The 21576-nt window shown below is 38.0% G+C and overlaps 1 protein-coding gene across 2 annotated transcripts in view; it reads left to right on the top strand.

Annotated features, from left to right (window-relative positions):
- The first annotated feature begins 690 nt into the window (after positions 1-690).
- Magi3 (membrane associated guanylate kinase, WW and PDZ domain containing 3) overlaps positions 691-21576 on the top strand; it is a 268530-nt gene continuing 247644 nt past the window's right edge. For both annotated transcript variants that reach the window (XM_047544260.1, XM_047544268.1), the window contains exon 1: positions 691-1541. In XM_047544260.1, coding sequence (XP_047400216.1) covers positions 1226-1541 — 316 coding nt within the window. In that variant the 5' untranslated portion in view covers positions 691-1225. The remainder of the gene's footprint in view (positions 1542-21576) is intronic.

Below are 21576 nucleotides of genomic sequence, written 5' to 3'. Positions count from 1 at the left end.
TATCTAATTTGCCTGATGGCACACAGCAGTTAAGTGCAGGGTTCTGTCTGACCCTCCATCAACGGGACTCCCAATCTGTGCCTCAATGGGCATTCAGAAATGAATGCACAAAGCAACACTGAGTCAATGTTAGCGACTGACCGCTTTAACAGGCCACTCCAGAGGACCCGCCGCCACAAGCCGCTCGGGACTCAGTTCAGTCTTGCAATCTAGGCACCACGGCTACTCTGGGGCACCCCACTCAGGCTCCGCCCCCATCTCCGCCCGGTTTACCAGCCACGCCCCCACCTCGAGGAGTTCGGTTACTTGGTGCCGGAGTTTTCCTTGGCTCTAGCCATAGGGCGGAGGGCCTCTCGCAGCTCCGCGACCTGCAGTCCACTCCACTCCCCTGCCCCTCCCCACTCGCCCTCCCTCACTCTCCAAACTTCTTTTTTCCACCCTCTCTAAACTTCAGTCATTCTAGTGCCCGCCTCTTCCACTCCCATCAACCAATCATTGGTCCTCATTCCCGTAGAGGCTCCGCCCCCTTCCCGCCGGGGGCCAATCCCCGGCGCGAGAGTCGAGTGCTGGGCTCATTCCCAAGCGCCTGGTCGGTGACGGCAACGCGCTGGGCGCCGCGCGGCGGGAGGGGGCGGGGCTCTGGATGAGGGATGGGCGAGGGCGGGGGGAGGGGAAGAGGGAGGAGGAGGTTGCGGCGGGTTTGAAAGCGGCAGTTTCCTGGCAGCTCCGGCAGGCGTTGGTCTCCGCGCTTCGGCTCCGCAGCGGCCGCGGTCGATCCGGCGACGGGTCTACGCGCGCTTCTGCGCGCCCCCGACGGATTTTTCCCGTTCCGGCTCTTCCTTCCCTGGCCTCCCCGCCCCCCTACCTCAGCCTTTCCCGCCGCTCGGGCGCCGAGCCCGGGGGCTAGCCGACGGCAGTGACCCCGCCCGAAACCCCTGCTGGAACCGCCCGGGGACAATTCCCGTTTCCTTTCTTCAGCCTAACCAGCGGTGGCCCTCGCAGAGCCCGGCCAGCCCGGGGGAGTGCGGCCAGGCGGGGCGTCCGGGGGGCGTCTTGGGGTTCGAAGCGGCCGGGCCCCCAGCTGGCTGTGGTCTAGGGGGGCCGGAGCGGCGAGGCCCCCCTGGCCGGGCTGCGCGGGCCGCTCGGGGCCCCAGGCTGAGAAGGGGCCGGAGCGGCGCCCCGGCCGCCCGCGCGGGGTCTCCCCCATGGTGCAGCGGGGTTCGGGATGTCGAAGACGCTGAAGAAGAAGAAGCACTGGCTCAGCAAGGTGCAGGAGTGCGCGGTGTCCTGGGCTGGGCCCCCGGGCGACTTCGGCGCCGAGATCCGGGGCGGCGCTGAGCGCGGCGAGTTCCCCTACCTGGGGCGGCTCCGCGAAGAGCCCGGCGGGGGCACCTGCTGCGTCGTCTCGGGCAAGGCGCCCAACCCGGGAGATGTGCTGCTGGAGGTGAACGGGACGCCTGTCAGTGGGCTCACCAACCGGGACACCCTGGCTGTCATCCGCCACTTCCGCGAGCCCATCCGTCTCAAGACGGTGAAGCCAGGTACCGGGCCCTGCTGTTCCTTCGCGGGGTTGGGGGCGGTCCTGGAGAAGCGGCAACCCCCCACTCCTCATCGCCGGCGTTCTTAGACCTCTAGGGTGTGCCGGACCCCAGGCAAGGGGGAGGGGTGATTCCCATTTTGCCGGTAGGAAAACTGAGCTCTGGTTTGGCCGGACTGCTTTGCGAGCTGTCACCAAATTGCATCGGGCAGCCGGTTTTCCTAAATTCGCAGTCTGTTTTCCAGCGCAGACAAGAGTTTTTGACTAGAGAAGGCCAGCCCTTTGCGGCTCTCTTTGTGAAAAAGGTCCTTAGGATTGAATCCCACCCCCCCTTTCCGTGTGTGTGTGTGTGTGTGTGTGTGTGTGTGTGTATGTCCGTACGTGTGGACGATCCTGTACATCTTCCAACAGGGAAAAAGGTCTTTACTATTCGAGACAGTTGGTGCCAAGGTTACCACTTAGAGTACCTGGGAGAGCTTAGCTGTTTTCAATGTTTCTTGCACACCAGCGAACGTCTCGGAGCTGACAGCCAAACTGTCAGTCCAGCTGGTTCAAGTGTCTGGGTACCAAAGGAGGGGTTGCAAATGTGTGCTATGTGGCAGTGATGTGCTCTTGTGGGGAGCTGTTGAATAGAGTCTGGGTTTTGAAGGAAAATCTAAGTGCCTAACCGAGTAAATACTGTTGTAAAGCTTTTGCCTTTACAGAATTTGTTCAAGTTGTAGGTGAAGAGATGCCCTGTTGCTGGGGTGCCTTTATGCTAGTAAAATCTGCAGCAAAGCTCGTTACGTTTGTGGCATACTTGCCAGTTTCAAACCATTGATCAGACTGCGTACAGTGAGATCTGGTAGTATATAGTAGTCTTATGAATTTGTTGTTGAGAATGTTGTTGGTTGTTTCAACATTAGTAGAATGTGGTTCTGTCATATGAGATATCTGTAGGTGAATTATGATTACAACTTTATTAGAAATCAAACTGTTTTGACTGAATGTGCTATACTAAATATATAGTGTAAAAAGCAAACAAACAAACCATAATGGGCTACCTAATTGTGACCTGGACTGGATATCAGTTCATCCCTTCACTGCAAAATGCTAGAAAATTCTGCATAAGAATTTAACATGCTGTCTCCTTCACATTTGTTTCATTCTCAGCAGCTTACTTTGGAAATATCTTTAGAAGTCCTTGAGCTTTATATGAACTGATGGTTTGTGATGCAGTATACATATGTGTGTGTGTGTGTGTTGTGGATATGTATACACTCACATAGATCTACAATCTTAAAATTTTCTTTATATAGCCTATTCTGTCATATTCATTTGAAGTTAATGGGTTTATGTGAGGTTTTGTTAATTTTTTTTTAGAACTCTGACTGACTTTAAACAGCCTTTAGTTTTCAAATTGTAAGATTCTTTCTTAGTCCTAACTTGTAAAGCCATATGTGAAGGGTACAGAAGAGACTTACAGGGTCGTAATTCAGCCAGTGGGCACTGCCTGTAATATACAAAGTACATATAGGCAGCATTTTCTAGTCTAGATGCCATTTAGTTCAGATGCCATGAGTCAGTGAATCAGAAGAACATCTGCATCATTGCTTTGTTTTGATTAGTTGGGACATGGATAAGAGTAAAACTCTTATGTAAAAAATAGTCTTAAAGTCGATTGATGAGGAAGCTGGTGTATTCCAAATTATGATGATTCTTTTAGACTACAGAGATAGCTCTGTAATTAGCATTAGTCTTGTTTGTATATTATACATTTTTTTTCGACCTTTACATCAAATTTAAGAAAATATTTCAAGGCTGAGAGTGTGTGTGCAGTGGTGTTAATTGTGTTGAGTAAACATCCTGTGCCCCAGACTAAGTTACCATTTTTTATAGTAATAAAATTTTGACCTCTTGACAACCAAAGACACTGTCCCATTTTAAACATTTAGCCAAAATGAAGGGAATAACTTATATTAAATGGCTGTAGCACATTTTGTAATCATTAATAACTCTGAATATTATACTTTTTTATGATTGGTTCCACATCAGTAATTTCTAGTGGATTCCATTATGTCTGTGTCATCTGAGATTAATATTCTTGTTTCTAAGCAAGTTATCATTTAAAATTTTTGATTTTTCATCTTAGGTATTATATTAACTGGCTTAAAAACAAAATTTATTATAAAATAGATTCTTTGCAGGTTAAACATAAGACTTTAAGAACTTGAAAAGGCTATTTGTGGAACTTTGGTTTTCATTAAAAATAGCAAAAATATTATCGTCAGGGTTGGCAGAGATTGTATACTGTTGTGATTCATTTAGAAAAGGGTGAACATACAGAGTAAAGAGACTTAAAAAAGAAATTTCCCCTGCCCATTGTTTCTTTCCCTTTAATCTAAACTTTGTAAAATGGATTATTCAATTTAATAAGGTATTGTAGAGTGTACTTAGCACTCTCTCTTGTCTTGACTGGTAACTCTTTTGTTAAATTATATTCACAACATGTCATTTAGAAGCTAGCATATGAGATGTAATAATTTCTGTAAGATATAACATTCATGGGGAATGATCTCATATTGGCTTCTGACAAAGTTCATGGCAAAAGGAAGAACTGGACTGTGTAGGACATGGCTGCTGCAGCACTGATTTTTCCTCACTTTCTCATTTTCTTTGAGTGTAGCCAAAGCCAGTACCATCAACCAAATAATTTAATGAGGATTCTCTCTGGCAGTCAGTGTCTCAAGTTTTTATTTAGAACTTTTTTTGTTTTCTCTCTTTTCTATCCTTTGTTATACTCTTTAATGGATAAGTGAAAATAGCTCTTTAAAATTTGGTTCCTAATCCAAGACTTTTTCCTGACAGAATTAGGGAATTTCTTAATGTTTTAGTGTTAATACAGAACTCAGCATCAGAACTTTTCCCGCTTCTAGGAGAATCTTTAGTGCCTTCTTTTGGTTGGCCCAACTTGTCACCTCTTTCTTAGTTATGATTCTGTATGTTTATTTTCTTCCAAGAGAAAAGTTGTCACTTGAATTTAAACTTTGTTTTCCCAGTAGTAAAGGAAGTTGAACTTTAGACCCTTGGTGAAATTGTTTCATGATATAGTCCTGTGGCCCGGATTAGTAAATTTGATTTTTTTTTCTTTTGAAAAACTTTTAGTTGTAGAAGGATGCAATAACTCGATTTTATATGTGGTGCTGAGGATTGAACCCATTGCCTCACACATGCTAGGGAGGTACTCTACCACTGAGCCATAACCCCAACCCTGTTAATTTGATTTTACTTCAGAGTAGATAATTAAAACAGTTTCTATTTTCATTAATGAGAAAAGTTAATTTCGTTCTAAAATTTCCCAAACTGTGAACATGCAGAGTTTTATGTACACAAATATTCGATTCTTAGTATACCTTTAAATATATATTCTTAAGTATACCTCTAAGTATATATTTCTGCAGTTGTAAATTATGTAGTTTATTCCAGAGATTATTAAGTACTGCTAGAATCAGTGCAGGAAATCATGATTTACTGCCTCATGTATACATTGCCTTCCTCTCCCCTAAATCTAGTTTTACATAGGGATGTAGCACCAGGAAAAGTGATACAGTTTGTTTAAATTATAACTAATTTGAAACAGAGCTTGCATAATGTTAATTAGATATAGGTAAAAGTCTTAGCCACTGTCACTGGGACATCTAGTTTCTAAGTTAAAATTAACTCCTTCCTGGAAATACATTCCCTGTTTGGTGAAGAAACATTACTGAATGCCTTAAAATAAGAAATGTTTATGATATTCAAATAATGAAAACTCTCTGCCTTTCTTAATTCTTGAATCTTTTTGTTAGTTTTTTTGGTTTAGTAGGTAACTTAAGACTTTTACCAGTTTTGTTTGGGTGGTCGTACCTTTTGAAGAAGAGTAAGAGAAATGAGAGTTAATTGAGAGTTAATTGCTAGTTAATGTTTGCAGTATAACAAATTACATTTGCCTTTCTTTAAACAACAGAAACTAGAGATTAGGTGAGGTAGCTCCTTTGTTATGGAAAACAGTATCAAATTTTGATAAACCTTAAATGTGAAGCTTTCCTGCTTTTCCAGCTTTTGGTAGCAATTTGTTGTTGTGGATCTAAGAGTTTTAATAACTTGGGGGTTTAAGTTCAAGATTCTGTTCATTGATACCCTTAATCATGAGTAATGGGCTTATATCATAGCAGCAGAACTCTGATTTACTTAGATTTTGACTTTTATTTCATCAATAACATCTTTGTATTTAAACTTTTTCCTGTCCATCACTTTGTAGGAGTACATATTAGATCCAAACATATCAGATATATTTAATTTTGTTCATTTTTTTTTCAGTATTTTACTCTGGTTGCTTCATTGATCCTGCCCTTACTGCTAAATATCTCATAATTTAGTCTGTAAAATTTATTTTCATGGGTTAACTTTAAAAAGTTCTTTGATTACTTTCTGTCTTAGTGGTACACATGTTTAGCGTTTGGCCCTGTGACTTTTCAGATGATTTTAAAATTTTATTCTGTTTTTGCTGAAACTGATTTTCATGCAACATAACTCTCTGTTCCTGGAGAATATATGTTATTTTTTCTCTGGGGTCCTTAATATCACGTCTTGTTGTGAGGGATAGATTTCAGTGGTTTTTAAAAAATCTGGTCACTAATTTACCTAAGTTGATGGTAAAACAAATCTAAATTTGTTCCAGTATCTGACTTAATAAAGCCAGTGCATAGTCTTCTTAGGTAAATAAACGAATACAGTTCTTTACTGTGTAACCCCCAAATGCTTTGTAAATTTCATGGGCATTCAGTGTTTCAGGAGTGTTATGGGAGAATTTGAACCACTTTAATATTACTTACCAATTTCAAACTACAGATTTCAAGATCAGTCTCTAGTGATTCAACACAGGATAAACGTTTTGGTATTAAAAGACTTGAACTGTGCCATCTTTATTTTTGGTTATCTTCTGATATTTTGAGAAATGTTTCTTGAAATATTACGTTTTGATAGAATGGATTCCCTGAATTTGCTGAGGGTGATTTTTCAGCAGCTTAGAGGATGGTTTTGTGAAGAGGCTTGTTTGTGGGGGAAGAGAGGCAAATCCATTCCTTGCTCTTCTCTTGAAGAACGAGAAGAATGAATATTATTCAGAATGTTTTCCAAGAGAAGGTGCTTGTTTTACTTTATACAGAGAGAATGAAAAGTTATACTACTGGCACAAGTTCATTCCCTTAGCACTTAGTGATGCCACTTCCCCCGAGAGATGCTAGCACTGAGCTAACACTGAGGACATAAAAATGAGCCAGGGACGAGGGGCTTAGCTTGTTGGAAGAGAGCTTGCTTAGTAGGTACCAGACCCTGGGTGTGATTCCCAGTACTGCAACAAGAAGAAGAGTCAGAAATGGTTTCTATTTTTAAGAGGTCCCCAACTTTGTGGGAGCTTAAGAACTCTTTGGTAAGGAATACTTATACAAAGGATTTTATTCTTTTCATTTTTCTTACAGTATTTAAAACTCTAGATAAGTTTTAGTATGAATTTTGCTGAAAACTAGACTCATTAATTGACTCTGTAGTGTGCTGTTCTAAAAATTGGTTACAGAGTTGCATCTTAGCAAGGATTTGGGTTCTCAAGCCTACAAAAAGAGGGAAATCAAATATATAAAATCATCTTTTCAGAACCCCGTAAGTTGCCGGTAAAATACAGCATTGAGCCCTTTGTGTCACCCTTGTTGCAGTCAGTTGCTGTTTTTTTTGTTTTGTTTTGTTTTTTGTTGTTGTTGAACACCAGATGAAGTAATTTGCTTTAATAAATAGATATGTTTCATTACAAATGTGTCTTTTAATTCTAGGAAATTATCTTAACTTGGATGTGCTTAAATTAATTTGTGAAAGTTACATGTGTACATGAAGTAAAAGATAGGTTTCATTCTTTTTTATATCTAGTTAGGGTCCTTACTACCTGCCCTTATTTTCTGATTTGGCTGTTTGGGAAGGAATTGTGGAGAATTTTGAACTTATCCTGGCTTTCAAAGAGGGACAGGTTTTGGTAGAGTAGAATTGGGATTTTTCATGGTAGCTTGTAAGAAGAGGAGAAAAACACGGGGCAAGAATGTTTAATACAGAATGGTCTACAGTGTGGTATCTCTCCCCCGACCCTCTTTTCTCTCTCTATATATATTGCAGTACTGGGAATTAAACCCAGGGGCGCTGTACCACTGCACTAAGCTACATCCCCCTGCCCTTTTTTATTTTTTTGATTGAAACTGAGTCTCCTTGCTAAATTGCCCTGGCTGGCCTCGAACTTGCTATCTTTCTGCCTCAGCCTCTGGAGTAGCTGGATCATAGGCATGTACCACTATACTCGGTTTCAATAGTTTTTCCTTTGTGTGTGTGTATATGTGTATGGAAAAGCTTTTATTTTGTTCCAAAGCACAAAATCTACATTATAGAATAATTACAAAGTAGAGGAAAAAATCATTAATTGTTTAAATGTATAGGTTGTTCCATTATGAATTCCCCTATAAGTTTTTTTTTTAATTGAAACTTAAAGTATGTTTTCTTCTAGCAATAGTGCTGGTGAGGTGCTTAATGATTTTTTGTTGTTGTTTTTAGCCTCATTTTCAACTCATAATGTAGTACTGTATTTTTATTTAAGCTATTATGTAGCTAAAATATTACCATTAGTATACTGTTCTTTCTGGTTAATAGGCTTATTTGAGTTGCTTTGGAACTCCAGTCAATTTTATGGGAAAAGGCAATTTGCTAGCATAGCAAAAAGGGACCTGAAAATATTTTTCAACGTTAACCTTAGTTTCCCTTTAGTTGTAGTCACAGCTGGTTGGCTTGCAGTGACAAGAGTGGCATCATTATATTTCTTTTTCTCTGCTTTTCAAACAGTTTATCTTGATAGAGACACTCAGCTGTATCACAGTGGTTCTGAGAAGTAAGTCCCTCCACCATTTCAGTCATTCTATGGCCAGGGGAAATGAGTTGAGGACCATAACTTGACTTGGGGTGTATCTAAGTACCTGAGAAAGGGAAGACTGCACTCATAGATTATTAATGTACTTTGTTTTATTAACACATGCTGGAGATAACTGTTTTAGAGACTCGGTAAGAAATATAAAGAGCTGAACTTTGCTACTATAGTGGAGTTTAGGTATTTTTAAAAAATGTAAGGTCCAATTTGTTAATAGTTATGATCTGTTCTATTTAGTGGCCTCATTTTTTTGAGTTTGTAATGTGAGCAGTAATGGATCTATTTCAAACTTTCTGGAAGCTTAGCTTCTTTGCTGTTGCTACAGTTGTTGTTTTGTTTTTCCCCAGAGAATTTAAAACAATTATTTTTCTTCAGGAAAGTTTGTGTCTACACTATCTTTTTGTTCTCTTTTCATATGACTATGAAAACTAGGATTTTACTGTACATGATATTTAAGAGAAATAGTTTTATGAATGAAAATATAAGGGGGAAAAGTACTATTAGCAAATGCTGATTTCTCAACTTGAACAGAGTTAAGTTGAATTTTTTTTCCAATTAAATAACTTTTAAAAATCCACTGTAATGAAATAATTATGGAAAGATATTATTCTTTGATATGGTTATCTAGTTTGCAATAGATATCTTGGTTAATTTAGGCCAAGAAGAAATTTACTGACTTAAACACATGAAAATCCAGGAATAGGTCAAAAACAGCTAAGTTCCTGTTCTCAAGTGATGATTATCACACTATTATTTGGCTCTATAGTCTCTGGAGTTGGCTTCTTTCTTTGCTAGACTTTCAGTGTAGCAGGAGAAGTAGCTTTGAATTCTCAGAGGGGACTGTTAAAGCTTCTCATCTCTTTACTGGTGTCCAAAAAAGAATTCACACAGGATTCTTATAGACCCTGTGTCCATCTCTGGTACCAATTACTATGGAGACAATGCAGTGAGATACCATGATTGGACAGGCCTGAGTGACATGTCCATTCTTGCACCTGGGTATGGATAGCCCAGTGTGATTAATAACTGAGCAGAACCCCAGGAAACAAGTTGAGGGGCAGTTCCTCAAACGATGGAATGCTAACAAGACAACACTCCAGAAAATGGCCACACTTATAACATTTAATCTCTCCTACTTTGAAACCAATAGCAGTAGATGGTTGATGGTTGTCATAAAACTATCTTTTTTTTTTGTACTGGGGATTAAACCCAGGGGTGCTTAACCACCCAGCCACATCCCCAGCACTTTTTTTGTCTTTTATTTAGAGACAGGATCTTGATGAATTGCTTAGGGCCTGGCTAAATTGCTGAGACTGGCTTTGGACTGGTTGATCCTCCTGCTTCAGTCTCCCAAACTACTGGGATTACAGACGTGCACCACCATGCCTGGCTAAAACTATCATTTAAAAAATAAATAACAGATATAGTCCATAGACAAAAAGTGAGGCATTAGTTTTGGCATTTGTTTGTTATTTCACTCAAATGTCATATTTGTGTATTTAATATAAAAATTGAGCTGGTGTGGTGGTACACACTATGATACCAGTGACCATGAATACTGAAGCAGCAGGGTTACAAGTTTAAGGCCAGCCTCAACAACTTAGGCCCTAAGCAACTTAGGAAGACCCTGTCTTAAAAAATAAAAAGAACTGGGAAAAAGTAGTATAGTGCCTCTGGGTTCAATCCCCAGACCCCTGACAGTATTTGAGATGTTGATACCATGAGGTACACAAAAGTGCTCCCTGTGATTTTTCCTTTTTTTTTTTTTTAATGTTAATGGAGATTCTCTGCATCAGTGCTGCTTACTCTTAGGTAGATGGAATAGTTTGGAGAATTATTTCATTACCTTGGCATTGAGAAAATGATTTTTAGTCCTCTTAAGCAATGAAGTTTTTAAAACAATATTATTCTACCATTTTGAAAATGAAATTCAAACTAATTCCTTCCTAGTGTATTTTGCTTTTAAAACAATAGTCTTTTTAAACATAAATTGAGACAGCATCATTATTGTATTATTTCTAATGACACCTTTTAACTATGATCTCATAGAATTTATGCCTAAAGGAACTGTCTCACTGACTGCTAAACTTGGACACATTGCTTAAGCGTGGTATAATGTGGGACCTGTTTAATCACCAAAATAATTATTTGGCAGACTTTGCAGGATAAAATCTGACTGTTTTTTCCTGTCTTTTCTGGGGGAACAGAGGTATTTGGAGTAGGAGAGGTGTGTTAAAGAGAGGGGTGGATGCTCCAAATATCATTTTATGGTAGTTTCTTATTTTAATTATTGTATTACTGTTTAGCTTTGGTACTGTGAAAACAATACTTTTACTATCAACCTTTAGATTGTATATAACATGCACACTAGGAGTTTTACCAACTGTTATCTGATAGTGAATATTAAATGTTGGTAGGTTATTGGTAAATACACTTATACAGTTATTATAAATAAAAATCATCTGTGTAATTAGGTGTGATTTATCAATATGAATAATAACAGAGACTTTGTGTTTTTTAGGTTAGTTTATTCCTCTTGGGATGTCTTTTGACCTTATTTGGAAAATTACTACTTCTACTACAAATGCCTGGAATGACTAGCGGCATCCAATATTCCCCATATTGATTAAGCAAGCTATGAAGTTGTTAAAATAATGTAGCTTTCCATACCTCTGCTCCTAGAAATCTCTCTTAACCCATCTCAGTAGCTTTTGGAATAACACTTTGTCAAAATATTATTAATTTTAGCTAAGGATACTATTCACCAGTTTCAGTAATTTGATTTAGGATAGAATACACATTTTATTTTCTTCAAATAGAGTTAGATTCACTATTTAGCGCTGTCATACTAATGCTGATGGGTGAAATAATAATTCACCTTTTCTTTGGTGGCTACCCCAAGTTCAGACCACCTTCGACTATTCTGACTTGGGGACTTGTCAGAATATACTTACTAGCTGTCATATATCGAATAACAACCATGTGTCAAGGCATTGTCCAACCATCTCATTTGGTTTATAAGGATGTGTGTGTTGGCATTTATGTCTTCCTGTAAAGCAGTTAGTCGGGCATTATCACCTTTTACACATGAGGAAACTGAGGTTCAGCGAGATTAACATGTCAGAGTTCACAAAGGGAGGTGTATGAACAGAAGCAGCCTTAAAGCTTCCTTTTTCATTTTTTGATAGACTATTTGTCCAAAATGTCTGAAAAAAAATCAGTCCTCCTTTCTCTAGTAAAAGGAAAAACCCTACAATTTTGAATTGAGTGGGTGTTAAATGCAGGAAAACATTGGGCAAGTGCTTAAAATAAAAGCTTCATTGCTTGGTTCTGTTTCTAAACAAAATTTGTGGTGATGTGGTTTAATCTGCATAGCTAAAATGCATGATGAAATAATTATTCACAAGAATTATTAATCAAATGGAATGTCTTAATTCTTGCTACATTTATAAGAGAATAGTTTCAGCAGTTGAATGTAAAACTCTAGATACTTTCAGGATAAATATACTTAGGAAAATTGTATACTTGATACTGGAAATAATACCTGTTCTCATGTTGCCCATCCTCTTGCTGTATAATTCACTCACCAGGTTGGTGTTTATTAGCACATTTATCTTGGATAGGTAGCTTAGAAAATGTTCTGATGAATATAGGAAAGAGTACATTTTGAAATTAGTGGTCTTTTATAAGTATGTAGACTTTTCAAAGTACATGTTGCTTAAAAAAATTAGCAAAGATAGATATAAGAATAACTCATTGTATTAAAGCAGACCTCTCCTTTTACAGACTTCAAATACTAAACACTAAGATTCTTTGAAGAGGCAGTTAAAGCAGATTGTGGAGTGTTGCCACCTCTTATTGTTTAAGTGTTTGTGCTGATTTCTATTTGGGCTTAAAGTCAGTTATTCCCTGGAAGGAACCATAGCAATCCAATCAGCACCCTTAGTCCACAGATAAAGTTGAAGCATAGCAGTGCAGGAGGCTAATATAAAACTGGCAGCACATGATCTAGACCCCAGATTGTCTGATTTCTTTGATTATTTTGGTTTCTGGCATAAGATTTTATATAGACAATTGGTGAAAAAAAATTCAAAACATACAGTGTTTCTTTATGAAATCCGCATTCTTTTGGAATTAAGAGTAATGTGCTTGACTCTGTTAGGCCATCAGCATGCCTGCGTGTGGTTAGAGGCAGTGGTAACTCAGAAGTTGGAACACAAGAAAGAATTTTAATTGTTATGTGCCACAGATTTCTAAGGCACATTTAACCTTACATAATGGTGTAGCTTATGGTTAAAATTTAAGCAGTTATAAAATTGTTAGCCAGTATAACATCTAAATATTTAAGTATTTGTATTTGTTGGTTACTTTAGCTTTGAGAAAATAGTTTTTCTGTGGAAGATATTCTTCACAACACTTTCAGTAAAATCGTTCTGAATAGTTGCTGCTGTGGGGTAGACTTTAATGCTGTTTCTTGTCCCTCTCTGTGGATCTGAATTAGAGTTAGCTTTTTGCTTCATTCCCCAATACCCTCACACTGACTAAAATGGGAATGCAGTGGGCGAAGATAAGTTTTAGGGCTCAGGGATGCTCAGGGATGTGGTAGTTGAATCGTAAGGGGCACTTTGGGCTCAGGGTCCTAAAATTGTTTGGCTGTAATGAGGGTTGATGTACCTGAAAGGAGGGTCTGTGTTCCTGCTGATGCAGGTTGAGTAGATGTCGCAGGCTCTGTAGAGCTGATTGCAGCAGAGGGCAGTATGCTCATCTGTGTGAGGCAAAGCTGAAGATAGGGAATTGAGGGGGCCATTCTTGGAGTCTTTATTCATCAGATAGGACTAATGGGAATGAGAGAGGCTTCGTTGGGTTCTTTGTATGTGAAAGAACAGCATGAGTGTAGACTTGAAAAAAATCTTTCTACAATCAATCAATCACATACTCTTTTGCAGTATCAGTCAGGGAGGAGCAATGTTTGAGATTGGTTGTATAGGGAATCTTTGAAAGGACTAGCAGACTGAGAATGATTTCCAGGATATCTTGGAATAACCCACCATGGGAGCTGTCACCTCTGCCACAGTTGGGAAAGTGGCAATTAAGAGGTCGCCTCTGAAACGTGGCAAGAAAATACCACTGTAGCTGTGATCAAGGGGAGCACAACAGCCTCTGCTGTTGTTGTCTTAACTGCTTGAAGTGGAACAAGGCATCTGACACTGCTGTGACAGTTTCTCCTTGATGCCCATGAACTAGTGACTAGAGGCAGGAATGCTGAATTTGGCTACTGCTGCCTCTGCTGTTGGCCATAATATAATTAGGAAATGGTTATTTTTGAGTATTTGTCCTTTGTTTTAATATAATTTATGTAATTATAAGTTTATGCAACTTAATTCTTAGTGAAGGCCGTGTTTGACAGCTGATTTGTAAAATTCCTAAAAATTCAATAACTCTTGCAAAAGAATATAGTTTATATTCTGGTTTATCACTATAAAACCTTTCTGCTGAAGCTCCCATCCCTAATTGGAAATTCTCTCCTTTTTGTCTTAGTTGAAAGCTGGAGACTAGATGCTACCATGTCCATGACCTTATTTACAAGCTGAAAATAGCTAAAATCTCTAGGCCAGTGTGGTTGTACTTCACTTCTGCCTTCTGAATCTTGTTTCCAGCATCTTAATAGTGGAATCAAATTTAGACCACCATACTAGCAGTAAAGGAGTCTGGAAATAGTGTTTAATTTTCCAGCTTCTGCATTTCAGGAAGGCATACCATAAGGAAGTGGGTGCTGTGTACCAGCTGATACTTTTCCACACATTCATCCTCTTATACATAGTATTTTAATTACAGCTTAGCTCATTCTTGATAACTTAATGTCATTTCTGGGAGTTTCCCTTTTGAAATGGCCTGTAGTTGAAATGATAATAGGGCTAGTGAATTTTTAACTTCTGCAGTGACCTTTGTACTAGGCTAACTTGTATTAGAACTTCTTACCATATTGACCGTCGAGTCATCTGTTTTATGTCATTTGTTCTCAACCTGTCCTGGAAGTCACGGGTTACCAGGGCAGGGAGGGTACCTTGACTAAAGCAACTAATTTATAGACTCATCAACAACCTGTGATTTGTATGGCTTAAAAAGATGAGCAGGGGCCAATCTAAGCTTTCCTGAAATAAAGTATATTTCAGAATAACAGAAAATTTCAAATGTCTCAGCATAATATTGATAGGAAAGTGTTTTAGTCAGCTTTTCATCACTGACCAACGATAATAACCTGGAGGATAACAACTTGGGGTTCATGGTTTCAGAGGACTCAGTCCATAGATGATTGACTCATTGCTCTGGGCCCAAGGTGAGGCAGCACATTATGGGAGAAGGCCCATCAGAGGAAAGCTGCTGAGCTCATAGTGATGTCAGGTAGCAGAGAGGGGCCACAGGGAAGATGCAATCTTCCAGGGCATGTCTCCAGTGACCCACTTCCTCTAGCTATGTCCTGTCTGCCCACAGTTACCACCCAGACAGACCATTCAAACTAGGATGGACTGCTTAGGTTACAGTTCTCAATCACTTTACCTCTGAACATTCCTGCATTAACACAGGAGATTTTGGGGGGACATCAAAATGATAACAGAAAGCTAGGTGATGGAAATGTTAATGAACTTTATTTAATCATTTAACATTGTTTATATATATAAAAGTATCACATTATACCCCATATATACAATTATGATTTGCCAATGTTAATAATGTTAATTACCCCCCCCCCCCCCATATACCTAATCATCTATTCTGGACAAAATTTAACAGATTAAATGATTTTTCTTTTTCTTTTTCTTTTTTTATGTGTGGTGCTAGGGATTGAATCCAGGACCCTCACCTATACTCACTAAGCACATGCTTTACCACTTAGCCACATCCCTAGTCAGGTTTTTCTTTTTTAGGAAAAAAAAAATTTTTTTTCAGGAATTTTGCAAGTCAGTTGTCAAAACAGCCATTATTAAGAATTAAACTGCATAAAATTATAACAACATGAAACCAAAGGTATTGAATACTGAAAATTTATTCCTCATTATTTTGCGTTCCTTTGTATTTGTTGCATCTGCATGCTAGAAATACTGTATAATGATCTGCTGCTGCACTTAACCTTCCCAGCTCTGTTTTCACTGTTGTGACATTTGACTATGGGAGTCATTAACATCTACCAAAACACATCACTGATTGTGGGGGTAGGGAGGGAAGAGTCAAGGTTGGAACAGACCATGATCAATTGTGTACAAACTAAAGTAAGGAGAGATGAAACTTACATGTAAGCAGAAAAAGTCGATGCTTGATGTAGAGCTGAGTGGTGTTAATAGCAGAACTCAGGAGGGAAGGGTCATATACTCCTTTTCCCAAAGTTCAGAATCATTCTAGAATCATCTTACAGCTCTAGTATCTAAGAAATTCAACCTATTTATTTTCTATTCTTGTAATTGTATAAAATTGTGAATTACTGTGTTGCTAATGTGAACATTCTGGAATTTTGTTTGTCCATTTATCCTCATGTGCCTTCCTATCATGAAGAGGAGGTAGTATGTTACGAGTTTGGGTACAGATTTTCTGGTGTAGGAATGTAGGTAAAGAAGTGAGGAAGAAGTATGATTTTGCATACGAGAATTTCCAGAGGGAGGCATCTGTAGCTTGTATGTATATGGTTTATGTCCCCTCCCCCAACACATTTTAAATTAGAGTAAGATTGAAGTGTCTATTAAGAGATGCCTCTTATACTTTTTTATTCCATGATATTTTCATCCATAAACATCATGTAGACTATTGTTATTACTTATAGATAGAATAGTTTTTTTAACTGTCTAAATGCCCAATCATTAAAAGGTAAGAGAGTATTGGGGCATGGGTTATCTATGTCTCTTTACTCTTGTAGCTTCTGTCTGTGCCTTTAGGAACTCCTAAGGTGCAGACTATAGATCTGACAGTTGGTAGCTCACAGCCTCAATCTTTGCTGCCTTTGATCAGCTGCTCACTCTCTGTTCTTCTCTCCAGTTTTGTTTTCTCTTTACTCTGATCATTTCTCCCACGCTTCTCTGCTTTCCAAAGAGGGGGGAAAAAAAAACCCTGACTTTGTATAGATCTTGCCAGCCAGTTGCAGTGCTCCTCAACTTCTCCATTGTGAATCGTCCAATCTCTGGGGTCAGATTTTGTAAACATAGGGTGGTATTCTTTTCTTTTCTATTATGTTTGTCCAGGTTTGGATATCCAGGAGCTGCTCTTTACCCCAGGACATGAGTGTGTATGTTTTTTTCCTATTTCTGAATTTGAAAATATTCCAGAAACCTTGTCTCAAGATAGATAATATTTTATTTTATATGTTTAGAGATTCAAACTAGACTATGTTTAGTAAATCAAACCCCTTCTTTTTAAGATGACAAGAAGTGATTGGAAGTGGATCTTTGAAAAGCCAATAGATAATCTCTTAGGATAATTTCTTTCTTTCTTTTGGTATTAGGCATTGAACCCAGGGGTACTCCACCATTGAACCACATCCCCGGCCCTTTTTATTTATTTTTTAAAATTTTGATACAAGGTCTGGATAAACTGCTCAAGCTGGTCTCCTTGCTATCCTCCTGCCTCAGCCTCTTGTGTTGCCGACTCAGGATAATTTCTTACTTAGTGGAAGAATGAAAAATTGTCTAATTGTGGCAGATTAATCCTCTGTTAAAATGTTGCAATGTGAATGAGAATTTCATCAGCACTTTTCACCTGAAATTTGTTTAGATTGGGTGTTTGTGGAGGGCCTCTGTAGGAGGGGACATGTAAACTATATGTTGAATCACTAAAAAGAAGAATTCTGCCATGTGAAATGTACTAGGTGAAGGGCATTGTGAAATGGAAAGGTCTCGTTATAAGAACCCAAGAACAGAAAGACCAGTACTTCTGGCACCTAGTAAGTGAGGACGAGAAAGTTGGGATGAGACTGAAGCAGTATACAGGGGTCAGTGTGTATGGGGGTCTGTAAACCACAATAAGGGGTTTGGATTTATTTATTTTTAATGCCACTGGAAGTATAAAATTGGAGAAGATTGGTACACATTTCAAAAAGTCACTGTGATTTGCAAGTGGGCAAGAGTGGAGGAAGGGAGACCTTTTAGATTAGGTGAAAATTAATGATGACTTGTATTCAATAAAATTAACAGTAGTGGCAGTGAAGTGGATAGATTTGAAATATGTTTTAAAAGAGGAACTGATAGGATGTGCTGCTTGATTACAGATAAGGAAAGAAGAAGACTTAAGAATCATCTCTAGATTTTTGCTTCAAGCAACTGGTGTGGTGGTGATACCATTTCTGGGAATAGGAGAGACCAGAGGTTGGGTGGAATGATCAGGGTTTTTTTGTTCTTTGTTTTTGTGATGGGAAGTACATCTACCATTCACCATGTATATTATGTTGTCTTTACTTGCTTTATTACATATTAATACATTCCTCTATTTGTCCATTAGTCTTATCTTATTTTTAATGTATTTCAAAGTAAGTTGTAGTCATCAGTGCATTTTCCCAAGGAAGACTTTTAAGTGCCTATTTTTTTCCCTCATTTTACAGATCAGAAAACCAAGACTTGGGGCAAAACGTGCTCAAGATTATGTAGCTAGTAGTTATTGGTAGATCTTGAATCAGCATACAAGTTATCATTAGTATGGTACTCTAATTTGATTATATTTTATAATTAGTAATAAATTGAATTTTGGAAACTGAAGTTTTGCTACCAACTTGTTTATGGCTAAAATCTCTTGGCTTCAACTTTAAAGACAAAAATATAAAGGATATGATACTTCTGATGTGTTTGATTGGGTTACAGAGTTAGTGTGGTACTTAGGACTTGTTTGAAAGTACTTTATAATATTGTTGAATTGAGAATATTTTCAGTTATTTGTTCCAGGAAAGTAGCTTGGAATCCTTCCAAGCATTAATGCTCTTTGACAATGCCTTTGCATTTAAGTAGCAAATGTCCTAGCATACCTACTATGCACTAAGCCCCATGGAAGGCCCAGAGATACAAAAGAGAATGGGTTAAGTTCCATACTCAAGGAATTCAACCTTTGACTTGTTTCGATTTTCTAAAATTTCATCTTGTGCTAGATGTTTGTTTAAAAATATAATAAGAATTGAACTTCGAAAAGATTGAGAAGCTTATTTAATCTAGGCTAAACTTCAACCTAAGTGGTAAAATTATATGCTTATAATATAGGCTGCAGAATTGAATCAATATCCAGTAGTATGAAGGGCAAACAGATATTCATTTGCTTTGGGTTAACAACTCATTTTCTAAGTGGTAAAAGTTTGCTATTTTTAGTTTCTATCTGATAGAGTTAACTAACTAGTTTATCAGTTGTCAGTATCAAACCAAAGTTAATACTGATTTAAATGGGTACAAAAATAGAAATGTTTGTCTTTAAAAGTCAAACTATTTGTCTTCAGTTGATGTTATTTTATGCTTTCTTGTAAGATAAACATTTATATTGGCTTCTGAGAACTTAGATTTTAAAACAGTTGATCCAATAGATCATTGTATTCTTTTCTTGCTGTGGTTATTCTGTTCTGACTTGCAATATCCTCTAACAATTCTCTCAACTCTTATCTTCCCCAATTCATGTCTCATTAGTACTCAATATGGATGCTTTGTTACAGCCAAAGTATTTGTTTACTTTTTCAAATTCAGTCCAAAATTTATTTCCAAGATTTTCCTGGGATTAACCTATTCAATTTTTTATTTCTGTAGCTTACAATTCCATGATACTTAGCTTTATACTTTGCCATTAAACATTATTAATTTTGCAGCTATTTAGCCAGGTAATTTAGACTGTACTCAGCAGGCTCTGGTGATAGAATTGATCTATTACCAATGCTGAAAAAAACTTAGGAAATTTACATTAACCAATCAGAACTTTCTGAACTGGAAAGCAGCGTTATACCTTTGAAGAAGAGCTTCACGTTGATGGAAATGCTCAAGAAGAATGCACATATGTCATTTTTCCACCTTCAACTTATGCTCCCAATTTGATGGGGAAAAAAAAAAGAAATAATTAGAATGAAGTTCTTTGTTAGTAAGAATTATAAAAGTATAGAGAGGGAGGAGACTAAAATAGACGCCTGTTTGAACTTATTTGGGATGTACGTTTCAACTAGGAGTTGTTTTTTTAAAACTTCTTTTTAAATAAAAAATCAAAAATACAAAAGGGCTTTACCCAGATGAATTAAAGCAAAGTTAAATGTACTTTTTTTTTTCAACCTAGATCTTTGAGAACAAAGTCCAGTAAGGAAGAGAGATGTGACTTTTTTTTTTATCATATAAACAAAATATGTGTGGGTTGTATAAAGTATAACAATATAATGTGAGTGCTTTTGTTTTTTGACATCTGAATTTCCTCTAAAATATTCCTAAAAGTTTTCCAATTAAATTCAGGGAGGTTGACTAGTTTGGTTGGAATTAGTACCAGTTTGGTCAGGATGAAGTTTGGTCAGGATAAGACTTAAAGTGACAATGTCACCATCATGGATGTAGGGAGAGGTAGGGTTTAGGGATAGAGTTAAGGAAGATTGTAAAGTGAAATTAGCATTTGGTACTTCCCAATTTTTTTCTCTTCTATTCCATTCTCATTTTTACTTATCGATATTATTTTTCTTTGTCTGCACACTGTCTCCTGACTGCCTTGTCTTATGCCCTTCTCCTGGTCTGTAGTCCTCACCACTTGGCATTGTCCTATTATACATTATTATATACTATTATGTACAGGAAAATTACTCGAATAACATGTTTTCTACCAAGTTCTACAAAGCTGATGTGAGAAATTACTACTGCTAAGCCTATGCAGATCTTTTTCTCAACCTCTAGGTGACTCAAAATAACAGAATTTCAAGTGATGCTGGAGGAACTCCATTAAATTTATTCTGCCTAATACAAATGATTCTGGGAAAGCACAAGGAAAGCATCTATGGTTCCTAGCCCACTGTCTTATCACAACATTTCTTCAGGCTCCACTTTCTTGCCTGAGGGTTACTTTTCTCCTGTGTAGCCTTGTCTTCTTACCAGATTCCTTTCTGTGATAGTACTGTATTTTGTTATTCTACATAAATTAATTGAGGAGTGCCCTGTATTTTTGACATTCTTTGCACAGACTGAAATCTAAGCTTCATCTTTCCTGAATGACAATTCTTTTGGGAGGTTGGATAATTTCTCATTATACAAGGAGATCTAAAGCCTGGATTTTGGTTGTTGGTCCTGCTTTCAAATCCCAGCCCCACCACAATTCTGTATTTTAATGTTCCATAAGAGTATAAAGAATCAGGGCAGCCAGGCATGCCTGTAATTCCAGTGACTTGGGAGGCTGAGACAGGAGGATCACAAGTTCAAAGCCAGTTTCAGCAACTTAGTGAGACCCTAAGCAACTTAGTGAGACTATAACTGTATTTCCCATTTAGTAATAGTAATAAAATGGTATGAATTAGTTTATTTCAGTTCAAGTTAGCATATTTTACTAAAGTAAGATTAAATGATGCTTATATGTAAGACACTGCTAGATTCTAATAATTAAAACTTAAGACTTTCATATTTCTAATACAAATTCCAGTTCTTACATGAAATTTGGTATATGATTTTCTTGAAATGATATTGTTATTATGAGAAAAAAATATTTGCATAAATGTGTTACCATATCAAAAAGTAAAAATCTGAGGCAAACCTTTGCATTTTCAGAAACCAGAGCAATATTTAATCCCAGATCCCCTTCCTTCTAAATGCTCCACCTGTGGTCTTTTTAGTAAAATAAGTAATGATAATAGCTGAATTAAGCAATTATAATATAGACAGTTTGATGATGATCATTCAAATTTAAAGGAATTTTGGATAGTTTTGAATTATCCTTGCCATTGTTTTCAGATTGATTAAAACTAACAGGTATTTGTGGACAAATTTTATAACCATCCCCTGTTGCCACCCCCATCCACCCACAGCTGATACTGTCTGATTGGTTATTTTTTGTGAGACTTGTATCCACCAACAGTAATTGAGGATAACTTTGACTGCATTAT

This window comes from Sciurus carolinensis, chromosome 1 (genome assembly GCF_902686445.1).
Source record: "Sciurus carolinensis chromosome 1, mSciCar1.2, whole genome shotgun sequence".
Classification (NCBI taxonomy): domain Eukaryota; kingdom Metazoa; phylum Chordata; class Mammalia; order Rodentia; family Sciuridae; genus Sciurus; species Sciurus carolinensis.
The sequence above is the reverse complement of the archived record's forward strand: the minus strand, read 5'-3'. Positions and strand labels throughout refer to the sequence as shown.